This window comes from Diprion similis, chromosome 11, assembly GCF_021155765.1.
Source record: "Diprion similis isolate iyDipSimi1 chromosome 11, iyDipSimi1.1, whole genome shotgun sequence".
NCBI lineage: Eukaryota > Metazoa > Arthropoda > Insecta > Hymenoptera > Diprionidae > Diprion > Diprion similis.
Window position 1 is genome coordinate 8,807,004 of NC_060115.1, and position 27,969 is coordinate 8,834,972.

At 40.9% G+C, this 27,969-nt stretch overlaps 1 protein-coding gene across 2 annotated transcripts; it reads right to left on the bottom strand.

Moving 5' to 3' along the window:
* Positions 1-161: 161 nt before the first annotated feature.
* Positions 162-27,421, bottom strand: LOC124412452. Of its 2 annotated transcripts, none has more exons than XM_046892326.1 (14): positions 27,342-27,421; positions 8,416-8,502; positions 8,153-8,252; positions 6,906-7,039; positions 3,771-4,988; positions 3,420-3,627; positions 3,190-3,297; positions 3,014-3,108; positions 2,823-2,889; positions 1,877-2,205; positions 1,031-1,163; positions 617-871; positions 424-543; positions 162-350 (listed from the first exon to the last, which is right to left on the bottom strand). In XM_046892326.1, exons 2-14 carry the CDS (start codon positions 8,493-8,495, stop codon positions 183-185), a joined length of 3,015 nt encoding a protein of 1,004 aa, XP_046748282.1. In that variant the 5' UTR covers positions 8,496-8,502; positions 27,342-27,421; the 3' UTR covers positions 162-182. The 2 variants fall into 2 exon arrangements, with proteins under 2 accessions (XP_046748282.1, XP_046748281.1); XM_046892325.1 differs by lacking the exon at positions 27,342-27,421 and adding an exon at positions 8,771-8,991.
* Positions 27,422-27,969: the final 548 nt, after the last annotated feature.

Genomic DNA, 27,969 nt, shown 5'->3' on the forward strand with positions numbered 1-27,969 from the left:
TAACTTTATATACTATTTTTCCCCCGCCTAGCGCCACCGTGTTGATATATCTTTCAATTTCTAGCGTTCTACTATAATAGTTATACGTTATGCAGGTATACGATCATGATCATGCTCCGTTCCCAATTCTTGGAATATCTGATGCAATTATTAAACTCTGGATGTTTTGTCTCTTGTCAATTTCACTTCCTAAGGGGATGCCACATCGCCACGGGACGCCTCAGGGCAGTCAGCATTTGCCTCCAATGCGCCAATGCTCGTCCAGAAGCATCTCCACCAACGATTACGTGTCCCACAGAATAAGCCCTTGGTTCCCCGGCCTCAGCGACGGTTAGCCTCAATTGAATACTCTGATGAAAGGGATTTTATTTCAGAAAATGCTTGATTAGTTTCTAATTCTGAACTACAGTGTCTAGAAATTACCTGTAACGCATGAGCGGGTACATTGAAGATGATTGCCTCATTGAAAATCGGACTCTTCTCACCCTTCTTCACGGACGTTCTTTTCTTGTGCATCTTCTTACCATGTTGCAGCAAGTATACCTGATATAGAGAATGGAATTACTGTAATCTACTAAACTTTCTACCGCGAAGAACGAGCAGTTTAAACAAATACCTTGACGAACGTGTCTCCGGGTAATGGATTTCCACCTCGTAGATTCCTGGCCTTTACAACCACCAGAGTCAGCCTCTCGGCCGTAGGCAGGTAACTCAAAGAGAACATCAATTCCCCGAGATGAGGTATCGGCAAGGCGGTGCCGATCAGAGGCAGCCAGGTAGTTGCTGGGGGTCGTGGTGCAGGACCTAACTTCAAACTGGCTTCGGCCAGGAGCGAGGCGCCACCCCCCATGCTAATGTCAACTGAGAAGACCTGAAAGGAAGTGGGACCACTCGTGTTACCTAATTTCAGAGCGGTTAAATCCTTTCCGCAAATTCCTATCCTGGACGGACGAGGCGGTCGCCGCACCCTCCGGGGGTTTTTATTTTAAAATGTTACTCGAAATACCGTCGTTCAATTTTTAGCACTTACTTCAACCAGCAGAGAACGTCCCACGGGACCACCGTCCAAAGGGAAGAGGAACTTTTCCTGGTAACTCGGCGACGGCGAGCTTCGGTATAATCTTGTTTGCACGTGCGTTTGTCTGTCCGGAAGAAGACAAACTCTGGAACCAATTAAGGAAGTCACTTTTTACCTTGTCTTTTAGGGACATTTATTCTTTGGAGAGGAGTTTGGAAATTCTTTTTTCAACTTTGAGAATCGGATTGTTGATTTGAAAGTGGCTACTTGTGATGAAACTATAACGTTGCTAAAGTCTTACTAAAAATAATTTACACGTTTTTTGTGTCATTGTAATTACGTATTGATTTTGAGACCATACACTGTTGATCTCTAGACTGTGGTTCATATATAACAAATGAAGAGACTAACCGAAATTGAAAATATATTCTATTTTCATATGAATCGGTTTTCTGACGTTTCTTGAACCACTCCACGTTTAGGTTCGAAGTTGAAGTGGTCAAATTTTAATAGTTTTACTAGTTTTATCAGTTTTTAGATCTGTTAGTTTCAAAGTGAAAAGAAGCACGTGTAAAAGTAATAAAAATAAAAATATTGCACTTTCGAAATAACAACTATATCTACACAGTTGCGAAAAATCTTGACTTTTATCAAAGGAACACTTCTTCATACTGAGGTAAATAATTAGCCTTCTATTTCAGAAGGTTTCTTCTTGTCAGAATTAAGGGTCTTTCCTTCTTTCCTTCTGCAAGGGATGGTAAAAATGACCCCATTACACGGTGACCAAATCCAACTTATAACAAACGAGCGCTTTTTTCGATTACACAAACTTTTTTCACAGACAAACCTTTTATTTACCTGACAAAGGTGTTCTGGGCGGGTCTTCCATCCGAGGTGATCAAGTCCCTGGCCTCGAGGACGCTCACCGTGAGATCTCCTTCGCCACCTCGTCCACCCCATCGCTCGTACTCGAGACCAACGCAGAGATGTCCGACGATTGGAGTCTCCTCCAGATCACCAAGGACCACACTGGTGTCCGAGCAGACGCTGTCGCAACTCACAGCTCTTTTCAGGGTTGATTCGTCGGGTGGTGGTTCAGGCTCGGGTCCCTGAGATCCTCGCCGACTGTCCGGCAACGCTTCGACGATCTCTCCAACCCCAAATCCCGGGTAAGAATCTTCGGCGGACTGAAGAAGGGCGTGCAATTATAATTCACGACTAGATGGATTCAAGGAAAGAAGGAAGAAACGAACGATTGGAACTTGCGCAGGACACGGTACGTTAAGCATATTTTTTAGAATAAATCGCATGTAGTGTCCCTCTGATATTGTATCGAAAGTGGATAAAAAAAAAAAAAAAAAAAGTGGGCTTATTTCACGCCTGACACGCTGTAGTCGACTCGTGTCCTCCCCTTGTTGCAAAGGCGCCTGCTGAGCATAAGGGAAAAATCATTCAACCAGTCAAAGGGAAGCTTATATACCTACTCAGATGAGACGGTCTTCACATGTGCGTGAAAAGCCTGTTACGAATGTGCGTCTTTCCTTGAAGCATCACCAGTTTTTCGAGGATCACAGACACGTGTAGGTACGTATACATACATATGTATGTATGATATACATTTTCTAGCGTAAATATATGCACTGCGTGTAGCTATATTTTAATACACTGTGTGCACAGGTTGGAAAAATTTATTCCCTTTTCCCTTTCATGGCATTTTGGCATTGAGCAGATTTCAGTGAACGCAAGATTTGCGTCCTCTGCGAGCCGAAAAAATTATTTTATCATCTATAAAAGTCGCTCTTACCTGGGAGAGCTTTCGTTTCATTTGAACCTCTTCCAAAGCGGTACAGAGATCCTGATTACTCCGTCTTCTGAATAAGGGGAAAGCAAATTATGAGGGTGTTTGCGGTTGAATTAGGGTGTTTGTACTTAATTTAACTCAAGTTTTTACCACTGTGTTTTTTCATGGAAATTACGTATGCAAAATAATCATACCTTGGGGGGTCTGTTGTTTCCACTTCGGTATAATCTTGGAAACCGTTTAGTCTCTCCATGCTTTTTCTCCTCTGTTCAAGGCTGTTGAAAATATCCTGGAATGAAAACAACGATCAGCATCGCACTCCTCAACTTCTCGGAGTTTTCGGTATCGCAATTGGTACATTATCTACTACCTCCGATGTCCTTGTGAAGCTGGGATCCGAAAGATAAGGATGAGGTTCCTGGCTGAGGTCCTTTAACAGTAATGGCGACGCAGGGGGATCCTGAAGACTGTTGTACACCTACGAAGAGGAAGATGACACGTCGGTGATGTGAACAATTATTATCATTGTAAGTAAGCCGAAACTCGGAACCCCTCGACAATTTTATTCCTTGTACTCTCATTCGCGTTTTCACCACTGACCTCCTGCGCCGTTCTGTGAGCCTCCAAATTAAGCTCAGGGCTATAAAGGTCCGAGCCTCGACCCGTCTTCGTTAATTTCGGTATTTCCGGCTCTACGTAAAACCCTTGAGCATCGTTTGGTGTCCGGTGACTTGGTGTACCGTCTTCCAATGATTCTGAGGGTGGAAACGTGAACCTCTGGACTTGCTGAGCGGAGGATAGTACCGAGCTGAAAGATTAACGTTCCTCACATGACACCCAAACAGATGCTGAACTTTACATCATTTTCTTCAAGTTTCAATTATAACTTGATCACTAGCTCGAGGCATCAAATTTTCAAATTCAAAATTCTCACTCTGCACGAAAACTTACTTATAAAACTCCGAGGCGTCAATGTAACTTTGCGACGTGACGGATCTGAGGGCGTTGAAAATACGTTCGCCGGTTGTTGGCCCGTTTTTTCTCAACGTTGAATTTCCACCGTTAGGGGGGTCAGGAGGGGCAGGGGGTGGAACTGGACCGGGATGCGGGGGGTCGGACAGGAGCGAGGAAACAGAGGCATTGTCCTGCAGTCCTCTCCCCTTGGAAGTACTCTGGGAAATCGTTTTATGATCCTGTGCTGTCGTCTGGCTATTTTGGCCGGCATAAAACGAATATATCGCCGGTTGTTTGGTCTGTATCATCTGCGAGACGTTCTGAAACCCTGGAGACTTGGCCATTGTATTCTGTCCTAGTGTATGGGAGGTCCCGGCTTCTCCCTCAGGTACGTTTTGTAGTTGCGCTCTGAACGGCGTCATTTCAATCACGCTTTGATTCTGCGACGAGCCGCCACCCTGGCTGATGCTGCAGCAGCTCGTTTCGGTCCCGTTCTGGCTGTTTTGAAGCATCTTCGAGGCCGCCTGGGGCCCATAAATCGACTCCATAATTGTTTGGGCCGTTGACGAGCCGCCGGTGTAGCCACTCAGCGAAGATCTCAACTCGGTTCGCGCGTGTCTCGGATTGTAAATCGATCCGAGGGTTCTCTGGCTCGATTCGCGGTTCCCAAAAGGCTCGGTTTCCTCTTCCGTTGCAGGTAATGCCGGGTACCTCACGCCTCGCTGCTCACCCGCTGATCCGAACTGCTGGAAGCTTCCGGTTCCCGAGAAACTTTCGTGATCGGATTTCATCTTCAAACCGTCGTAACCGCCGCTCGGAAACACGTAATCCTGGCTCTGACCTACCCCCGAATTTTCAAAACCCCCGCCTCCGAAAACCCCGAACGAGTTTGTCTGGGAACTTTCACTGCTGTGCTTCGTCAACTGCTTAACTTCGTACTTATTGTATCCCGGCTTCGGTTCGCTTGGAAATATAAACGCGCTTTGTCCCCGATGCTGGAGACCGTTACCAACGGCTGTCAACCCTTGCGGCGGGGGTGTTAACGGCGCTGGACCGATGTCCTGCAGCCGCAGACTTTCGCTGGCTGTTGGTGCTTGCAGAGGTGATGGTCTTGGCCGAGCAATCGGCTTTGGTTGTGGTGCCGGTCTCAGGGGCTGCGGAGGTATCGACGTCCCTCCGATCGGGGGATGCAGATCTCTGTCCACCGATTCGAATCTGCGAACGAATCGCCGGATTTTAATACGACAATCTCCATCTTGTTTTATTTATCCTGATACAGCGGTTTGGGAATTATCTTACAAATTATAATATATTATGATCGACGTGAATTTTTTTTTTTTTTTTTTCGCACGTCGATGCTGAGACGCAATTTTCTCGCAAATACGAGTATTTGCGTGTTAGTAAGATCGTGTGCATTCTCAATACGTGGTATACACAATACCCTGCCAATTTGAATATATTAAAGTTGACCTCGGTTCGACGACACGTTCACGAGGGTTTATAGTTAAGTCGGGGAGGGATTTTGCATCCTATATTCGTTATATATTTCAATTCTATTCTAAATTACGACCGAGATTTACTCTCACTCTGTCCAGTTAATTTTGGACCGGTTGAAATCCCCGCGCTTAAACTGGACACATAATTTTGATTAATTTCTCCTCGCCGCGGAATTATTATTATTATTATTACTACTATCACTGTTGTTATTGTTAGATAGTATCTATAGGGTTAAACAACGCAATATTACACTGTAGGTACGAAAACGTTATCAATGATTCGAGCTTTGTATATTTTAGTAATCGGGAGGAAATTGAAACTTAATTAACAACAATTAACAATCCCAGTCAATTTATCCGATTCCAACTAATTCAAGACTTGCTATGCATCAAGTTTTTCTACCACATTCCAATCACCTTTCACAAGTGACGATAAAACTGATTCGGTATGATTGCTGGGTGATTCGGGTCAAGTTAGGTACACACGTTGATCTCCGTCATTTTTCCTAACAACCCAAGCACTCGACTTGTAAATTGCCACATAACGTAACGACGTAGAATAAAGCCCAGATGACTAGCCGAAAATTTTTCACATCTCACAAGCTATCCCGATGAGATTCTTCAACCTTTATGGGATAATTCGATGAAGCCTGAATACTGAAAGCGTGTGGCGAGGCACGTCTGCTCGTTATTTGTAAAAATAATTTCCACCTATGTTGCGGTAGCGCCACAGCTGCGAGGGTAAATATTTCCTCGATATCTATATACGAAGGGCGATCCTTTGCCTGAGGGATACTCGAACCACCCTTACGGTGTACTTTATTCCAAGCTCGGGTACCTACTCGCGTAACTTTTACACTGGCGAACCGCGGTGTCGATGCTGCATGAATAACTCAAACTTTCATTAACGTTTAAAGTGCGATGTTCGGGTAGCTACGAAAAGCTTCCAACTTTGTAACACTACCTGCAGTTGTCAATTTTGCGGCTTAAAAAACTCTTCATACGAGTATCCAACGCGCCAGAAAGGGACAGGTCGAAACCGCTGCTAACTGTGTGTACCTTTAACACCTCGAACCTTCGGCTAATTAAACCGCTTTTATAATTAGCTCTGTGGCTTCTACAGCGCTGTTTCCTCGCAGAACTACACTGGAATATTACGATTACCCTTATCGCCTGTTTCTACTCTCGTAGACGCTTCGAGCTCACCCGTAACTACGACCTCGAGCTAGTCTTACAAGTATAATTATTACCCTACAAACACGTTAGTGACAAAGAGTTATATGATGCTTGCAGAGAATTTCACACGATTCACGTAGTTACGGGACGTGAAAAATAATCACTGGAAAATGCACAGTAGAATGTATAAATACCTTAACTTTTTGGCCAATTTGTTTCGCCTTGAAATATTATGCGAATTATGTGACAATGACTGGCAATGAATCGAAATCGCATTTCGTTTGGGATCGAAAATAATTTAAGTAGCCGGAAGCCGAAGTCAGTAATTAATTAACATTATTGAACATTTGAGTATGTGACGTGAACTGCCGCCATGCGCCAAGCTTATCTGATTACGTCGAGCCTGAGCCTCAAAAATCATTCTTTTATGGAGTTTGCGTATATCTGAGAGGATAAAAACCTCGTGAAAGCTCCTTGCGCGTCCAATCTCAAATCGCTCTCGCTGTGGAGGATGTGGTGTGACGTGCTTCCGGCCTGCCGATATAAACCGGGAATAGTTTGTCCTGTCGGATGCTGAGCCTTGACGAGTCCCACCTGAAAAACAAACGTTAGCATCGTTTTCTCATTGGGTTAAGACATTTTTTTCTTAACAATTACGACCGATGCCGAATAATTATTTAAACGAAGTTGCCGCGTAATCACGGCGAGAAAGTAGTGCGAGTCGATTAAGGCGACTCAATTAATAAACGAGCTCAGCTTGCTGTTAGCTGGCTTTAATGCACTTCATAACTATTCAGCACGCTGTTTGAGTATCCTTACAGTAGAATCGCGGGTCTTGATATTCATGGAACTCAGCAAACGATCGATCTTCTGACGAATGCTCCCTGGCTGTTTACTTATAACACAACTCTGTATTCGCATTTCATTATTGCACCAGTCCGGGCTTTGTAAAATTCATTCCGTTTTATTATTTTTTCAAATTTTTTTCACTATCAATGGCTAATGGTAGTTGTCATTCGAAATGAATAAGTTGAAAAATTAAAAAATTCGGCTTAATATCGATTTCCAAATGTTTTCCAGTCAAAAGAAAAAACAAAAATGAAAAAAGAAACTTCTAATACGTTACGAAAAGAGATAAACACGTGCACTATTCAACGGTAGTTCTAAAAAATATGAATTTTAATGTTGATTGCATTTTTTTCGTTGATCTAACGAGTTGAATTCTTTTTTATTTTCCTCTCTTAATGCATAATTGTAACGTGATTAGCTAATTACGGTAAAAACGGAATCCGCAAAAAAAAAAGGTAATTGTTCTTGGTTAAATTTAAAAATGAAACTTTATTCATTCACGGAATAATCGGCAAGCTTGTATAAACGTTAATTAATAAATTGATGGTATGTGTAAGGTCCTGGAAGGCTCTAACAAAAAATTAGGATTTATGATACATCTCACGGTGTGAGGTGAATGAGAAAAAAAAGGTCTTTAATTAATGTATTATCCGTACACGTTAACGAGTTGCAGGTCGCTGTATATCGCATGTGTTATACCTAATGGCACAACGATATTTCATGCAGAACTTACGATTCACTTCTGCTGACATCGTGATCAATAATTCCGGGTTATATTATATTCGTCAGCTCGTACAATTTTTGTAATTTCAATTTCTTTTTCTTTTTCCTCAAACTTTTTCTCCATTTTCACTCTACCTTTTCCTCCCTCGGAGCCCAAAGCCAGGATAACCTTTGTCTCCACTCTTCGCAGATGCTCCACACGTTTCTAGCGCTCCATTGCCAACCGACGCGATATCTGTAATCGTTATCGTTAATGCTGTTAATTTAACTTATATACCCATGGATATACCATAACATATATGTATATACGTTAGCAGTGAAAACCACGACGCTGGTGAAAATTTGTTCGTCTATGTAGGATTACTTCAGACTTTGGGTAAAAATCTGAATCACCTCACCTTTTAAAAAGCACCAAGACAATTCCTGCGGCGATAAAAACGGCCAGGGCGACACCAAAACTCATCAAAATCCAGCCCATCTTTTACCTGAAAAACAACAACAATAAAAGAATAAGAATAAAAATAAGAAAAAAAAAAACAGAAATCGACGCGTTATACATATATAGCGAAGGCGAGCTAAGGGACCACGATTACGACGCTGAATGTCACGTTCGAAATGTCTTACGCGAGATGTCCTTCTGGTTCTTCGTCAAACGTCAAACTCCCTTCGTCCTCCCGCACCTCCTACACCTCACTGGTGTTATCAACCTGTCCCGAGGCTCTCGTCCGCACGGTTCCGAGGATCGACTCCTACTTTTTCTCCCAATTTGTGCCCTCTTCGTTTTTTGCCAGACCCTTCTTCGATTTTCACGTGTAGGTGTCCATCATGTATATATACATGCATGATGCATGCTACATGTGTACAGCATCGACGATGAGCCGAGGTAGAGAGGTTCGCCCTCGCGCCTACAATTACGACGGGTGATCCTACTTCGGGGCAGTAAAGAGCGCCGCTGTGAAAGGATCCTAATCCTATTTAACCTTCTTTCATATACACGCGCGAGTCTACTCACGCTTCCGCATTCACTACGTGACATTATGCCTGTGGAATCGCGGAAATTTAATCCGGAAAAGTAAGAGAAAAAGAAATCAATTCCTTTTTTTTTTATATATATATATATATATATCTTGATTACACTTTTGTAACCACTCTAAAATTTTCTTATTTTATTTATACTGTACAAAAAGAGGAAAAGATAGCAAACAAATTTAAAAAAGTAATAAAGAAAAACCACCGAACACTTGTGCAGTTCGAATTGAAATGGTGGACTTGTATCGAAAAGAAGAAGAGAACTAATATGACAAACCTTGCAACAGTCTTCAGGACCTCGTTTTAGATTTAACTAATTCAGCAAGTCAACGTTAGTGTCTCTCAACTAATCACATTACCTTCCACGTTTCAATTGTGAGGGTAAATAACAGAAAGCAGGGTCACGAGCAAGGCGATTGCTTTCTTTCATCCTGCGGGGCAAGCAGCTTTTCGGGTTGAATCGTGGCGAGGAAGATGGCAGCGCAAAGTGAACGAGTCAAGTCGCGTTTCGAGGGAATCGTTGAAGCTGCGGCGTATAGGTCCGTCGGCTTGAAAAACTTCAAGCCGTATAGCCTTGTTCCCTACGAAGCTTCGGGGGAATAAATTCCTTTGATCCCGACGGTCCTTTTCACCAGACAAATAATTATAATTATCGCCGTATACGCATGTAATATCGTAGCGATTTACTTATGTACTTACTATGTAAGATCAAGAGCTACAAGCCCTATGGAAGATGGAAAAGGTTGTATCAAATTGTCATTGGCGAAATTTGAGAATTTTTTTAATAACCGAAATGCAATTTTTTAATCGATAACAGAACTTGATTTCGTAATACAATTATTAAACTTGATATACCTAAAATCTTTTTTTTTTGTCACGATAGATTGAAAATTTGACGAAGTACAGCGGTTTTTTTTTTTTTTCTTTACTCATAGTGGCTTCGATAACTTCAGAACACCTTTTTTGAAATAGGCATGCGAAAAAAGTAATTCTGTTATATGATATCTATATCTGTTGATTTAACGAAGGATCTTTCGAAATTTCGATTATTAGCAAAACAAGTTTTCATAGAAAAGAAAATCCTTCGTTCAATCGGCAGATCTTTATGTCTTCTGACAGAATTATTTTTTCTTCCTATGTTTCTGGTAAGGCGTTCTCAAGTTATTGTGATCACCGCAAAGAAAATTTTTTTTTTTCGGAGGATTGACAAAAACAAATTAAACATTAAGTTCAATAATTGCACTATAATTTCACATGCCGAAAAATTGGCGTATTTTCTTATTTTACTATACACTATATATAACATATCACAATTGCATCCGAATCGAAAGCTTCGCCACGAAAAACTGATTTTTGAAATTCGGGACACTTATTGTACTAAATGAGAAAAGTTTTTTGCGAGGTGTGAGTTAATCTGAACTTTTGGTATTTCTTTTCGAATCTTTGAAAGAATATTTACGAAGGAGCTGGCAGAATTTTCTAACGGGTCGCTGCACCTCCAGATATCAGAATTCTAAGAACAAAGAGAAGTGGGATTGAAATCTTTGCTTCGAGTCGTGAAATACCGAATTCGATGGTTAAGCGTGGACTCGTTTTTCAACTCTCAGCCACAATGGTTCCAATTAGTGGTGTGTAAGACTCGAGCCCGAGGCTTTCACCGTCCCTCTGCTTTCCCTGCCATCTTTTTGCGTCATCTTTCTCCTATTATAAGAGGGTCGGTGTGCGCAGTATCAACCGGTTAAATAGATACCTCGGTGAAAAAAGTATATGCCGAATCATTCCGCATGTTTGAAAATTTCCTTTTTGCATTTCAAAAGACGCCTGACGGTTCATCGGTATAATAAAAAATTTATAAACTCACGAAAGATTCTCCCATAATACATATTGGAATTCATTATCACGGATAATAGCGGAAGATTATCTGATAACAAATTACATTCCGCTCTTTGATCTTTTGAGTTGTGTACACAGGGTTCAAATTCCACCAAGCTTAAGCCACCGCCGCCGGGAATCCCCGCATGTAACCAGGGTGATGCTGGTATAGCAGCAGCAGAGCAGAGCAGAGCAGAGCAGAGCAGACCTTCTGGAAAATGTTAGATAGGTGTATTGTCTTCACCTATACAGTGTGAGATGCGAGAATACTTGACCTCAACTAGGTCAGTCCTGATTAGCTTGGCTGTGTCAAGGTGAGGTTCGTCGTTACGTAGAAATCGGTTTTATGCCGCCTTTGTACCTGACAGCTCTCTGCAGAATTTGTAATTCATGAAGCTGCGGTGATAATTTTGTCGGTGTATTAAATTTTTTTTTTTTTTTTCGACACATTTTTGTTCTCTTACGAGAAATGTTCGAAACGACATATTTTTTTTCTATCGTTTTTTAATATACAATAGACAACATTTTTTTTTTTTTTTTTCTTTTCTTTTCTTTTTTCGAGATCGTAAACCTTCCGGGGATTAGAGTTTGTTAAAAAAATCTCCGAGCGGAATGCATCTCACACAACTTTCCCTCGTTACGAGGGAGAAATTTTTCTCTCAAAGTCTACATTTCGCCTTGATTGCATCGTAAGATGGATGAAAATATCAGCAAAGAGAATTTTTTATAGCTCGGGACTCGATTGAAACGAAGGAAAGAAAAGACGAACAAAAAAAAAAAAAAAACAGAAACAAAAATTAATAAAACGAAGCCAGAAAGCAGGACGCAGGAGGGTGAAAGGGAGGGTTTAGCTGCTGGGGAATGGCGCGACAGAGCGGATAGAAAATAGTAAAAAATAAAAACTAAATAATAAAAGTAGAGAATATGAAGAAAGCTAAGAAACAGACAAAAAAAAAAAGTAAATAAAAATAAAAATACGGAAGCGGCAATAGCAATAGTAAAAAAGAAAAAAAAAAAACGTTGGGGTAAAAAGGAGGAAAGAATTTTTTGGCTACGTGCCACATGGCGCACTGCGCCTCGAGAGCAACGAACATTCGCAACTGGAAAGACCTTTTGCACGTATTCGGTTTACCGTATAACTCTGAAGATTTTGTTATACCTCTCCTTGCGATATCACCCAAGGTGTTGGGAAAACACTTCGTACATTCCCCTTTTCCCCTTTCACATCAACACCCCTTACTGTTTTATGCGGGATTTTTTCTCAGCTTTGTATATTCTTAAATCATCTATCACCTCCTGGGATTCGGATCACGATCGATATATCAAAGGTTTCGATTTGCATGGATTCCCATCGGAAGTCTGTTCCTAAGCTTTGATACTTTTATGCACAGTAATTTTTGAATTCTGTTATGGTGTTATATTAGTTCGAGATTTCGACAATTACGCTGACATCGTTATTGTTCTATGAAAATGAAAAAAATAAATAAAGAAAAAAAAATTAAAATCGAATAATGTGTATACTATAGAATAGAAAAAAAAAATATATATATATATATAAATAAATAAACGAGGCGTATCCCGAGGTTTTATTATTCTTCGCGTTGCGTGTTATTGCGGACTTGATTGAAGTACTTTGTATTTCGCATCCCAATTGTAGTCAGCGAGCTTCAATGACGCGTGGGACGAAACGAGTGTGACGTGTGATTGAAAAATGATTAATGGCTTTTTACCTCCGACACAGGTAATATCACGAGGTAAGCAACGAGTTGACGGGCTAGAGAGGAAATTTATGCTGCGGAATTTTTTCATTTAGATCTGCCAACAACCGGGGGGAAAAAAAAAGGATCTTGTTGAATGATAATTGGATATGACGGAAAAACAAAACAGGCTCATGATAATAATTACATTGACATTGATTAATCAGTCTTATCATCTTCACTAAACTTTATAATATTCCGGTACTTTTTCTTAGATTTTTTTCATAATCCGTAATACGGAGTAAATGAATTTTCGATTCTCGAAAATTTTTGTACGTCGTTTGCGTTCTAGTGTATTTATAAAAAAAAAAAAAAAAAAAACACTTTGCATTTCGAATTCTCAATTTACTGTCGTGAATTCAGGGGACAACAACTGTGAACAGGGCTCGATGCGATAAATGAGCAAAAAAAAAAAAAAAACAACAGGGTTCAAACGAACGTCGAACGCGAAACAAAGTGTTCTTAATATTTCAAAGGAAACAAAATTTCACGGGATGATTTTTAGCCTTGTACCCTATAAAACATCGTTAGATAATTTTATTTATTAAGATAATGGAAGAGTAATGAAATTTTCGATCTATATCATCAGTTTTTGTGCGGATTATGGACATGAAGTCAGTGAATTCGTGCACGAATTCTTTGAACGATGTTATCAAAATTACATTACACAACATTATCGAGTTTTCAAAAACGCGGATATCGGTTTCATACAGTTTTGAAATATATAGGAGGTTAGGTCAAAGTCAGTAAAAATACAGGAAATGCAAAAAATTCTGTATTTTGCCTTTCCATACTTTAACCTTCTTTTTACAATTTGAATTTTTCTACAGTTAGTTCGGCGTTTTGCGTTTTCAAATCTCACGAATTGGATTTCCAGGCTTTTGAAAATTCCTCATTGCTACCCTTCCATTATGGGGCCATTCTGCTCTTTGACCTCCCATCACGAAATATAGGTGCGAAACAATGCAGTCCATTCTCTATACATCCCCTAGCAATTTTCACAAGCATTTCAATAGCGTACGTGATCAACGCTGTGATTAGACATCTCTGAGCTGAAGCGGTCCGATAATCGAGATCTCTATCACAATCATCGTAAATCTATAATATGCCGTAAAATAATTCGTGCCTAAGCTTAACATTAAATTTCGCGGATCTAAACAAGGGTGGAAAAAAAAATTCACTTCATGTCCGAATTATTCTTCTTGCATATCTCCGAAAGTAGGCACATATACATACATACATACGTATATGTGCAGGGCGAAGAAAAATAGATGAAAAACAACTATGCATGCGCAGGTGCCTGCGACGCTTTATCCTCTATATATCCGTGCTTCTCCACAACTTCTATTACCAACCGTCCACCCTCTAGATGGGTTTAATATGGCCTAGGCTTGCACGGTATGCAGAGCCTGCCGCATTCTCGACTCATCCCCCAATGGCTGGGGGCTGCCTTCCTTCCCTCTCACCCCCAACCCCGATCGAGACTCTCAGGATGAGAATCCGCAGCTTCTAGTCGCTGGCATAATGCGGACTGTGCTGTATGGAACTACGTATGGATAGGTATGCTATATATTCCTAGCCGTATGGGTTTATCACGTGTTTATACCTATATATAGGACGGATGGTAAGAAAGAGGCGGTTACCAAAATCTTTTTACTTTTCAGCTGCGAGCTATTACTCAGGACTTTGAAAAAGAGGGTTGCGCTGAGTTGGGCAGAAAATGAGGCGAATTGTTACTTGATTAATGGTATAGTTTGTTGAGGAGAACTTCTTTGATGAAAATTTAAACTTTTTATTCGCTTTATTACCATGTGGAATGTTATATTCGTCAGATACGAAGATCTTTTTGAAAATGGATAAATTGAAATATTTTTATCGTAATTAAAGTAAAGTTTGGACATCGATGCTTTATTTCGATTTGACTCAAATCTGATTTCATTTCATTCATTCAGGTTCATTTTATTTAGACGAATATTTTCTACAAAATTACTGAAAGATGTTATCATGTTTTTCACTAGTCAATTTAATGTTTCCATTTGTTAATTCTAAACGATATCGGTGCGATGATTTAAAATTAAATATTCAGCGATACCAACATGATGATAAAAAAAGGGTTCCAGTACTTCAAGACTGTTTTCTGAATAAAAATAGTTATCCATCGTAGAGTGAATATGAATCTACTGGATTTTTTATAATTTTTTGGCCAATTGAAACGAAACCCGATATCCAAGCCTTCGTTCATAATTCTAGTATTTCCTGTTTTCATATTTGTAAAGAGAACTTTGTTACATACAAACGTAATACTTTACTGAATAGTCAATACACGAGGATTGTGTGATAAAATTAACAAAAAGTCTCGTATTCTGGCCGACAAACCATTTCGAAAAAAATTTACAAAATGACGCTGTTACATTTATTATTATTTCTTAACTGATATTGATAGGAATAATCGCGCGTGGCAGTGCAGAGTATAACGAAATACGAAGTCCTTCGAGCTTTTAATGAATCTATTTCAATCTCAGTGAACCTCACGCAATTTGTTGTTATTTTCTACCAAAGAGAATATCGCGAAGAATGATTTAACTCGCTAATTAACAGCGTATACGAATCGTATAAATCCCAGGTAAACAAACACTAGAAACTTGTTTTCAGATTGTCAGGAAGGAAAACTTGTCGTTGATACAGTTGATGCGACTCTCGATTTATTTTCTATAATTAACATCGAATTAATTGCAGGCTTGACATGCGCAGACAAAATTGTAAATCTATTTCTCCGTTCGTGCTTCGCGCATTCGTCCAGGCGCAAGATGAATAAATTTTATAAAATATCGAACCGCAGGTTGGAAGATTTAACTCAAGTTAACTCCCGAGAAGCCTTATTTCATATTTCCCTGCCCCCCCATGTGCAGGGAATATTTAGTCTTCGGCCCATCTTGCCTTCCTTGCCTCGCTGGGCAATTGCTTTTCCGTTGCGTCAAGACCATTTATAACAATCAGGCTTTGTCGCGAGTTTGTTTAAAATCCTCTATTTATCATAAATATACATACCTGTCTGCCTATATAATGCACAGAGAAATTCTCTCCTTCTCCTACGGTTTTATCAGAGCTTTAAAGTAAACTTCCTGCAATTTCGACAAGGTCGCCACTTTGCCCTCCTCCGCGAACCTTGTCTAGGCTTAAAACTAACGAAACTAATAAAATTCGCCAGATTTCTCTCTCACGCCACTGCGTCTTTCGTCTTTCCTTCTTTTTTTCTAATCTTTCTTTCTCTCTTTCGAAGTTTCAGTCAATCTTGCAGACATTTCTTAGTTTTTTTTTTTTTGTTTTTTTCTTCTTCCACTGTGCGGCTATATAACGTATGAAATAAAGTTTCTCTCCAACTATATCGCTTACCAACATTTCACAGATTCGATTCGGATGACGATTTGACAGTCCCGCAGAACGGTTACAGCTTGAATACCTAAGATATTCTATTAAACTTAAGCACCTCGTCATATCCGATCGGAGTTGACGAGCTCAGACATTAACTTCCCCGGTTTTTCCTGCCGTTCAATTCGAGTAAGTGAAAAATAAGTAAAATCCGATTACAACGCGCCTATTCTAAGTCTGAACGCATCATCCACTCTCCGTCCTTCTATTATCGTATATAAAACCTCTACTTCTTGCGTTGAAATCTGATGACGGTTTCATGGTGAAAAATTGTCCTCTTCTTAGCACGCAACGACCGGGTTAATGGATTTTTAAAACATGTTTCACGTCCTGCCTTACAAAGCGCATTAACGATATCAACCCACCTGCTATATATGTGTGATATAATTTTGCGACGTCATGCCGCGTTCAGAGCTTGGTTATCGGTGACACTCTACGAAAAATCTACGCATTAATTCTCTACTTTATGCTACGCATAAAACCAAAAGTATATACTTGAATTTAACTAGGCGGATATCATGCTCCTGATAAATGTGATACCAGAATTTGCGTGGCAGAGAAAATCACGGCGTATATCATACTCTGTGTGGAAAGTTTTTAAATGGGAGTTGCAAATGGATTTCATTGAATTAAGGAGACAGGTACTATGGCTTTTTTACACATGGGAATACACTATTGTTTTTTAACTAAGAAACCAACGGTATACGTATAGAGGTTTATATTTTTTCTGAATAATTTTAGTTCCTGGTTCAAACATTCTTTATCTTTTAAAACGAGTTTTAGCTAATGAAATCTGTAATTTATTTTTAACTGAAACATTAATCTTAATTGCCTTGTCTTAAAATTTCGATGACTGCTTCTCATAGATTCAAGTCCAAACGGATATATTCTTACTTCAAAAGCCTAGATCTAATGTATTGGGAGTCGTGTAAAAGAAGACCAATGAATAGAACTAGACACTCAAAACTCAATATTTTGGGCCAAGGAAACATCCCTGAAAGTTTTAACAGAATCTTTGATCCCAAGGCTTGGTACTCTCTTCGTGTAAAATGCGAAGTTAGCAGGCACACACTTGTATTGTATTATAAAGTACTGCTGCAGGATAAATTCAGTTCGAAAGTTCACGAGGTCAGATACTTACAACGAAGTATCGACTAAATCTCACGTGCGTTACATGGGCGTGGTACATTTATCGATTGAATTTAAAATCCATTTCAATGGTGCAGAGCAAGTTGTAGCTAATGGTGGTTAGATAATGGGTATAGTATTCAACAAGTGACGTGCGTTCCGATTGGCTGGCTGATAGACAATTCGTTATTCTACATCCAGATCGCAGTGTTCGTAAGGGGGAAAGGGGAGAAAGTGGAGAAAGGGGTTTCAGTTGAAACGATCTGAATCAGTGACGAACAGGAGCTCCGGGAGGTCTTCATTGATGCCGAATTCGGTGGGTAAACCTGCGTCATCGGAACCTACTGCCGGAGACTGGTCCGAATTGAAAACGATCACGGAGTTTGAGGTCCATTTCATGTCACCGTTAGATTTATCTCCCCCATTGTTTTCGCCCCGATAACTGTTATACTGTTGTATAATAATAGTAACATAGATTGATAGGAGAGATCAGTCACTTGGGAGCTCACTCGACTTTCGTTATCCTAAACTCTGTAGGTTAGTTAATTATCAAATCTATCTCTGTATATGTATATTAGGCGAAGAATTTATTTTTGGTAATGAGTTACTTACAGAGATGATTATTCTTTTTTGAGATATTATCGAGCTTGATAATCGAGTGAAAAGTCCTCTTAAGCTCCTTTGTTGACGACTATGTCGAACCTCTCTTTTTCCAATTTTATTGTAACTCTCTAAGTCAAAGTTTACAGTTATATTGAGTCTTGAAATTACTCTCAACTGATGCAGATAATCAGTAAATCAGTGACGTGAATTGCTCTCCTATATATCGATGCTACTCGTGACTTCGCCCTTTTAACGGTTTAACAATCGCCACTTATTCCCTTCGAAATGAGTTTGTATAGCTTCAGTGAACAAATGTATCCTCTGAATGACGTAAGGAATGAGAAACCGTTGTAACGAATTCAATTATTTATTAATTGGAATTAGTTGGCAACCCTTCTTTGATTCGGAAACAAGGGTTTTTCTCGCCCTGTATTTTTACTTGGTCAATATTCGAATGGTATACAGCTATATACTCACCATGAGAACACACATCCAAGAGCAAGTTGCATTATTTATTTTAAACACACAATCCATCGCGGTGGGAGGGATTGCAAAAGGGATGAGTAAGCTGGAAGAGGATTTACGGAGTTGTGAAACATCTTTGTCAGTTATCAAAGTGTATATCCGCGGAAAAGTAGGACACGAGTTGTAGCAGCTCGGTACCTTGTATTCAGACATACTATATTTAATACCACCCCCTCAGCCTCCCCTTTTCCTTTAACCATTATCTTTCACACGGGAGGCCGCTGTTTTGCCACAAACCTGAGCTAATGAATTCGTCAATCTGTCGGATGACGGATATATATGCGATCGTTCAGAATTTCCTCAAATACACATACAAGGTGTATAGATGTAGGTGTATACCTTCACGCTCGACAGGTTCACCTTCCTCGACTAAAATGATAGCACCACGCATCGATCGACCGACACATACTTACAACGTGATGCCATATGTAATTTTTTTTTATAGCTGATCGAACGCTAAGAATTTTCTGTAAATCTGCGTAAAATTGGCGACGAGTTGACCGGATGAAAGGAGAGTGAGGTTTGATAAGCTTCACGTTCGCATAACTCTTGAACGACCGACAAGGAGTTACTGGAAAACCAATTCCAAGCTGAAGTCGGGGTTCTTTGTCTGTCCGTTCACACACTCAACTTCCGATGTATATCTGGTCGAGTTTTGTGGTCGAGCATCCGGCCGTACAAGCTGTTTGTAACGCTTCACGTACACGGATGTGTGTGTGTACATACATGGGTGACGTGTGTGTGCGTCTGGGTATGTTCGAGGATGCTACGTGCGCACCATACATGCCCTATATCTCGAGGACTACGTATAAATAAAGCAGTAGTCAGCCGGGTATCCGAAAGGTACCAAGAAGCTGGAAAGAGCCCTTAAAGCGGGGTTTGATAACGTCGTAAACTTGAGGCTGGACAGATATTATCTCATCTAGTCTGGTTGACGAAATTTTACAGCCAGTTGATTTCGTCCGAAGAATGCTGAAGGATAACCTCAAGGCTTTTTGATGCTCGAGACTTATCAACATTGGTATTAAACTCCTTGGAGCTGGTAGAGGAAACTCGTCACTTTGATCATTTTTAGCTTTGGAGATGATTTTGCTGCCTGGTCTTGTAACTGTAACTTTGCACACCGATGGGGATAATATTACAGGAAATATTGACTCGTTGTTTTCATGCAACCTATGTGGTGGTCTGAGGTAGCAACACTCTAACTCATCTGCTTTAACAATAAAGTGCGTTACCGCAGAATCGAGAGATACGCTGGATGATACGATCTGTGATTAACATTTCTGAAATGGGAATTACGAAAGTAGTCCAGCTGCAGCTCAAGCTTAGCTTGTTAATTCCCTGTCGGGTTCAGTTGTCGGAAGATGAAATGCGAGATTGAAGTCAAGGATATTCTCATCCTCGGCTGATGTCGTGCAATTAGGAGTCAAATGAAACGTGATAGGATATCAGAATACGGATTATTGGAAGGGAAGTAAAGTGTGATTTGAGTAATCAATTAGCATTCCAATTGATCCCGGTTCATTTAACGATATTCAAATAGCCAGCCGGTACCAGTCTTGGAAAATTATTTACATCAGGATTACAAGTATTATTTGTTAACCGACGAAGAGACTTGGGGGTCCAAGAAGGCTCGGTGAACAGATCACTCGTTCAGGAGTGAAATCGTTGGCACTTCCAGGTGTTCAACAAAGGGCTGAAAGACTGAAGGGAGAAGAGAGGATTTCTGGGCTGAGTGTACGGCGAACGTTTTGATTAAAGTGAAGTGTTAACGTCCTGCGCGTTACGTGTTTCATCAAGTTAAAAACAGCGTGGAAAAAACGAAGGAAATATCAGAAATCGAGAGAAAGAGAGAATGGGCGGGTACTACAAGGATGAATGAGCTGTATTGATTTCGGCCAACAACCCCCTCAAAATATACCTACCCCACTTTTATTTTCAAGCACTTGATGCTGCGCGTTATCCAACCAGCCAATTGCCACACAGGTAATTATAATTATTTGAATAATTTCGTTCAAGCCTTACGTGAGGTGATAATATCCTTAGAAGTACAGATTTGTCAAAAGAATGGAACACAGTATTGTCTAATTAGAATCAATTTGGGTCTTGGCTTAAAAAAGAAAATATAGGTACACCTTAACATGGGCGTTTTTTTTAGTCGGAAACAGAAAAAAGAGTTGTTGGTTTCTCTGCTTTGTACACGTTATTGGATTTTTTTAATTCAAAGATCTGATTGGTAAACGCTTACAGATTAGCTGATCGAATTATCTTTCTCCTTGGCAAATATGCTGCGAGGAATATTTGTATGAAGAATTTGGAAAGACTACGCCCGCTTGGTCTATTTGTTCGAACGTTACTTTACATTCAGAAATGCTTTTCCTGTTCACCGCACCCGCAATGTTTGCTTAGGTTTTGTGTATTTTTGCCCGATCCTCGAGCTCAATATTAACTTTCGCCGAAGGTATTCACGCGGGAATGTACAGGATATTTGTGCTAGTTGTTAACGCATTATTCGAATGTCTTTACTGCCGAAAATCTGTCGTCTTATATCGCGTAAGTAATTTTCTTGGTGCATAAATGAAGTTTCCAGAATTTCTAATAACTTTTCTTGGTCTACAGTTTTACATTTTTCCGGTAATTGGTGTTTCGAATTTTATTGCTTTTATGAATCTGTGAAATTTTCTTTGCACAAAAACGAACAGAATTTCGGTGCAATTTTATCAACAATCGAACAATCGAATACCAAAGTACTCTGGACTCAAAATTTTTCTTTGCAAATTTTGATACGAAGTTTTCACTATAATCAAACTCTCTCAGGGTTATTCAAATGTAAAACTGAAAGAAGTAGTGAAACGTAACTGATTCGCATCGTATAGAATGCCTGCTATGTGCGTGTTCGGTGACCCATTTATTCTAACAACAACGACACTGCACGGATCTGCTTCGAATCCATGACTTGTTGCCTGATTTTCTATGCGTACGCATCATAGATATCTTGGCTCGAAACTTGCCAGTCGAGTTTTCTTTCCATGTAAAAACTTCTCTTGAGGTATATAATGAATACTTGAGTCGTTGAAGATGAAATTTTGCAGATCGATCATGACGATATCTTCTCGGTATATTTCTGGCCTTTACGACGATACTTGGCTACTAATGTGTTTCTGTACGTATATAACGCAACAAAGTAATTAAGCTTCAGCAGAATCTAAACCTCTGGCCTGGATTGATCTAGAGCCAAAATTTAGTCGATGGTATAACGTATGTATACATATGATACGTATACCAGTACGCTTTTTATTACAGTATCTAGCGAATAATTTTCGTGTACAATGACGAGGGTGGAGAGCAAAAGACGACAAGCAATTACCGAAGAAAAAGAAAAAGTTCACCTAAATTCTCCTTTGAACGTCGACGTCGACGTCGAGACGGGCGATGAAAAATAGGAAGAAAGTCACTCCACCGATTCGCTAAAACTTGGCACAGTGCTCACCTTCCAGTCTTCAGATTTCACGGTTAAGTTGATTAAGTGGCCAGCAAAGGCGGCGAGGCCGCAGTTCCGCCGAAGGTTGGTGGGTTGGTGGTAGGTAGGGTGAAATGTACCTTGGCCACACGTATAATGCCTGTACGTAGACCTACTTAAAGCGCAGCAAGGATCACAAGAGGACGAGGAGAAAGGTACTCAGTCTACCCAATGAACGTTGATGGGAGCACCACCTCTTCGCAAACCTGATTACCACTCTCCCTTGCCCATAACAGGAGGCAGAGAAGAGGTCCTAGGACCTCTCAGCTACGAGGACTTGTGACTACAGAGGCACGTGCGTGGCGTTGTCACATAGCGTTCACCGCCAAGATTATGGCCACCGTAAAAGCCACAGCTTGAGGTCATTTCCCATCGGTCAACGATTGGCCAAAGTCGAACCAAAGTCCAATTCCTGATCAACTGTCTCCAAGAATAATTCCAATCATTAAGAGACCGGTATATTCTTTTTGGTTCGTGGAGTCATTACAAAGTTCCAGACCAACTGGACTCAGAGTTCAACATAACGAATGTGCGTTGGAACGAAAGAAGAAATAAGAAAGAAGAAAGAATAAATCGCCGTTAACTATCCGCGCTAGTTAATTGTTCATAAAACTTGTACGTAGCAGACCGTGGTTTTCACATCTGGAAGAAGTTGAGGAGCTAGGAGTGGCGGTGATGGGTGGAGGAGAGTGGAATGAACTCCTAGACGAAGTTCCGTTGGACTTAGGTACGTTCACTATGGAGCAAAGCTCCTTTGTCAAGTTCGACCAAAGGCCCAGACCGCAGGAATCCTGACGTTTTACTTATCGTCATATATGCCGCGATATTTCTGGAATGTGACTCGGAAGTTTTAGGTAATTCAGCTCACGTGCAATGTGTGCGGTATCGAGAGTGCATTGTGCTGCTCTCGCGAGTGCTGCAGAAGCGAGATATTATTGAAGCACTACATTCTAGGAAATTGCTGCGCTCACGCCGTCGGTTGATGTAATTGCCTCTATTGGGAAATGAGTGCATCTTTCATCGCATACATGCATGTACATTTATTCGAAGCATGGCTTGTTTGTGTAATGTGAAAATGTCCTTCACAAAGAGCTTTTGTCACCGGTCACGTGGGAACGAGCAACGTTGATGCCTAGGACCTGTATAAAGCTCTCAGAAGGAGTTCAAGATATTTACCTAGATTCTTTGAAATCCTCGAGAAGCGGATCTGCGGAGTCTCAAAAGAAAGTCCGCCGTCAAAGGACCGCAGTTTTTAGGGCAACCTGGCGTCGGGAATCCTCACGCACAATTAATCCACAACACTGACTGACCTCGTTCTTGTTTAGTACAAACCGTGAATCCGTTTAGATCGATACCAAATTTCGGAGCCTTGTACTTACTTAAAATTAGACGGCGTATTACTAAAAATACCAAGCAAACGATATTTTTGTGTAAAAAAAACAAAACTGTCGAACAGAGTGTTTGAATATAACATTAACATCGAAGAGAGTCCGGCAATCGTTTAGTTAATAACCTGCCGTTTTATTTTCTGTGTGTCCATCTGAATCCGTTGTATACGTGTCGCGTTGCATAATATACGACGTTCTTCCGCAATTCATAAGGGTTATTCATCAACGTGTATAACGTTCTTTTCCCCTCACCGCGGTCGTTTACCCTCTTCCTCCTCGCTAAACCCTGCATCAGGTGTCCGGAGGAATTCTCTGGCTTGTGAAGGGGAAAAACAAACGTTTGGCAAGTTAGAGAAAGGTATAGAAACTGCAAGATATCCGGTTGTGGTGCAATCGCGATTTCTCGTCGTCTTCAATAGTCTACAACAGTCTCTGGTTCGATTGTTTCCGCGCAATTCTGCAGCCTCTTTCTCTCTTTCTTTCTCTCTCCCTCTCTTCACCTCCAGGAAAGTCTAGACTCGTTGTTGAGCTTGGAATAGACGTATCATCAGAGCGAAGCTTTGCAAGCTGTTGTATACGACTGTATTTCGCGAAGGGTCAATCGGTGCCTGAGCTGAGTGCAAACGGTTAAATTGCAAAGACGGCGTAGGTTGGCTCCTTCTGGATAGTCGAGATAATGTCTGGAGGAATCTTACAGGGTCTGGGTACCTCCCTCCTCTTGCCTACGAAATACTCGGTGCAAATGGGGTGTGCCTAACGATACGCTTCCTCTTGGCGAACTCGTTCTTACCTATGTATAGTATATACATATATATACACACACATATGTATACATGGATATATACATATACATACACCCACCCACCATGTATATGTATATCCAGTTCCTCGCAAAGTTTAGGCACTTTGCGAAACACAAGACACCGACGTCTTTCTGTAAGGATGAGGGGCAGGAATGGGGTCCTTCAAGTTTTGTCCCACTCAGATTCTCGGCACCGTCTTTCGAACGCGTATAACCCTGAAGCAACGGCGTCAAATACCTACGAGCTTAACTTACGAACCTATCTCTATACACGCCCACCTCTGTTCGTGCATTATTCAAACGCATGTAACAGTAGGGTGGACCTAAGACGGATACTTACAGGTATCCACGAAGTTGTCTCCTCGCAGGGATTCCCATTTCACACTATCGTGCTATTTCATATTTTACATCGAATGTAAAATATCGCAAAAGTTTATTTAACCTATAACTTGCACCGTGTATTTAACTACTTTCGATCGTTATTTATGTCACCCTGTTTACGAGAATACTGAATTCTACACTTTGGAAATGAATTGGACGGTATATGTTTATGAAACTTGCTATCGAATCTATATTTTAAGGGATATTTTTGTACCAAAAGTTTATTTTACACGCGTATCGTGATGCTAGGGAATTGAAATCTTGTTGTTGCATAGGCATAATACTTGTGATCGGTGATTTTGTCGATCAAACAATATACACTGCCGGGCTTAGGTTATTGAAGTATAAAGTTATGTATCGGATCACCACTTCACATACACTTTACGCGTAGAAACAACTCGAGTGCTGCTTTTGTAGGATTAATAATCTCAAGAAATCTGATATGTCATTTTTTTTTAATTTCCGAATTACAGTGTTCAAGATATTTTATAATATTTCTGATCAAACGAACTTCCGAGAAAATCAAGTTCTCGACAAACTGATCCAAAGCAATCGAATCTACGTTTTCCTCTTTATAGTTAACGTTAAGCGATGCTAATTCGTTTAGCAAAATATCAACGGAGGATTTACGCTGATTGGGGAATCGATTCATCAGCTTCTTTTAAAATTAATTCAAGTTAAACAAATCTAATTTCCATTAGCAACAGTTCAGGTTGACGGTAATTATTCGATAAGAGTACAAAGAGTCGGCAGGAGGAGAATTCCGTAAAGAGATTCGAAAAGTTTGTAATACATTTAAATTGGCTGCCTTTCAAAGTGGTGGAATAAGGCAGTAAAATACATTCCGCACCTGCAGCTGTACGCGAGCAAACGAAACGTAACAGTGTGATTGCGATTTCTTATTTCAAATCGTAAGGCAACCGATCGATCCGTCGTCGTTTACCTCGCACGTAGTGTACAGAAGTAAGAAGCCATCATCCCCGAATGGTCCATGAAACTGGTAAGCGGCTAAACTTGAAGACGATAGTAAATACTGCTTCGGAGACGAGATCGATGGAATTGACGATCTATTTGCAAATTCTGTATACTTGTCAGCAGCTGTTTCAAGTGCACAGAGAACCGAGGTTCGAAATACGCACGAGTGTGCCAACCTTGCGAATTTCATCTCGAGTCGATCCCCTCAAGTTTCAAAGAGTGGGACTAAAGGCACTTGCGAATAAACAGTCGCAGGCAGGCCTTCTGCATTTTTCATGACTCGAATTGTCCCCATGACGTTTGTATAAACCCGGTCATTTCCGCGATGTGTCCCGTAGGGATTCCTAATTACAGGCAAATCAGACTATGAATCCACTCCAAGCGGTCCCGAGTTTCGTAGACTCTTTTCCTGATTTCATATAATTACGACTACCTATGGGGCGTATCGCGAAAATAATTCACCGTAAGCCTGACTGATTACACACCCATGGGAAACGAGAGATTCGCCCGGTTAATTATCGCGAATTTATCAATCTTCCGTAATTTCATCACAATGTGATCACAACCTGGACGAGAGGAAACGCTGCTGGGATTGCGATAGGATCGGTTCTGCGTTTATCCGAGCTTTCATGCCTTTGCCTCCGCCTTTTGGCGTATGGAGCAACGCGAATCGCGATCTAATCTCTAACCAGCAGACCGGGAATTCGCGCTTTGTATCACTGGCAGCGGCCGCGGTTAGCAACTCATCGAATGTTCGCCCAACGGCGGGCGCCCTTTGTCTTCGTTTTAGTCTCATTTTTACTCGGCGGTATCGCGGATGTCCTTTTGGCCATTGTTCGAGACTGGAGGGTCGAAGAATCGATTTACCGAGAGGAAACAGCGTGCATAGCGGCATTTAATTGCATCGTATAATCAGACCTGCAATTTTCCCCTTACCAAACCGTTTTCCCTATATTCGCAAAGTGTTTCGCGAAATGCAATTTCACAAAGGAGTTTAGCCTTTTCGACAATCGTGTAGCTCACCCAGCTGCAGAGGTGTGTTGCAAAAGTTCGAAAAGCGAAGTCTGTTATTCGCTCGAGAGGGACTTAAATTCGCATATCTAGTACAGTTTCCAACGCCGTACTTGCACTTCTGGAAATAATTGCTTCACCTACGACATTCCGCAGTCGAGTTAGCTTGTCCGCATTTTGCGGAAAACAACTGTTGCCCATGCAGCCATAGAGGGCGAGAGTATCATAGGAATATACCGCGTGTATCGGACTATTTCCGGGAGATAATTTAGTTGAAACGGGTTTTAATACCTTAACCTCTATTCTCGACAAAATCACAAACTGATTTCTCGTCATGCAGTCAATCATTTTTCTAATCTTCATTTAGCCCAGCTGTCATTCGGTATTCAGGTCGACACGAATTCAACGTTTCAAACACCTTTCATCAAACTATATACTGCTGACGGAATCGGTTTTATTAAAAAGTATGAATTGTAAAAATATGGTAAGAATTGCAGAAGCTAGACGCACTTGTTGTATACACTTTCCGTTAAGATCCTTTTTTTTCACGTCTTCAACTGTATGTTTCTATGAAATATGTCGCTATAATTACTTAACGAATAGAAAACGTGAGAACGACACACGACTTGGTAAGTATACGGTATAGAGACGTGTATCTATATGTTTACGATGTATACATGGGTCGGTCAGGGTTCATGTACACCTTATGATGCACATGAGAAAAAGGAGAAATGTGCTTCGCGCTTTAAGCCAGCGTGTTACATTAGGGTTACAGGGTAAATGGATATATTCCTAGCTGAACAAAGCGGGTCTTATTGATTGCAGGAGCTGGTAGTTTTACAAATATACTCGCTGTTTGCTTAGTTTCCTAGGTTAACAATAAAGTGTAACGTATTTCGCTTACCTCTATGTGTGGTCATACGGCAATTTAACACTGGAATAAAACGTTGCGCGAGTTGTGAAAGAAACGAAAGAAACAAAGAACGTCGAGAACTTATCGAAGAAAATGAGATAGAAGAAGAAGAAATTATTCAAATTGAAAAGCTCAGGAAGATAAATCGAACTTTCAGTATAAAACCGCGAACAATGCCATGTTCACTTTGCTTCGTTTAATCCCCCACGGTCACCACTTCAACCCTCTCTCGACGAGGTGAAACGGGGGCGAAAGTGAAATTCGGTGACGAATTTCTTCGACTCGTTTAACATTCTGAAATTTCGGGAGAATCTTCCCTATCTCCTATATTCACTGAAGGAACGCACCTATAGCATCTACCTTTCAGAGGCAAAATTAACCGATTTAAGGAGCTACGCGATCGCGCTTATGCATCGCGTCTGCACGACGGCTGCGAATGCCGAGGTCCCCGCAACCCTCGAAACACTGCGGCGCTCACGGGGAATCAGCGGAATCATCCCCTCGGCTCTAGAGCCGCCTCGCCTCGCCTCGCCTCGCCCGCGCCAGCGCGACGTTGCCCAGATATACGCAGAACCATTTCCCACCCGAGCTTTTCCAACCCCTGCAGCTCCCGCCTCTA

What these genes read in the sequence shown, in the direction of transcription:
- LOC124412452 (XM_046892326.1), bottom strand. Translation starts at nt 8,495, where the DNA reads ATGGGCTGGATTTTGATGAGTTTTGGTGTCGCCCTGGCCGTTTTTATC. An exon ending in CTCACAGAACGGCGCAGGAG is followed by an intron (nt 3,298 to 3,419) that starts GTCAGTGGTGAA and finishes TCCTCTTCGTAG; the next exon opens with GTGTACAACAGTCTTCAGGA. An exon ending in TGAAACGAAAGCTCTCCCAG is followed by an intron (nt 2,206 to 2,822) that starts GTAAGAGCGACT and finishes GCCCTTCTTCAG; the next exon opens with TCCGCCGAAGATTCTTACCC.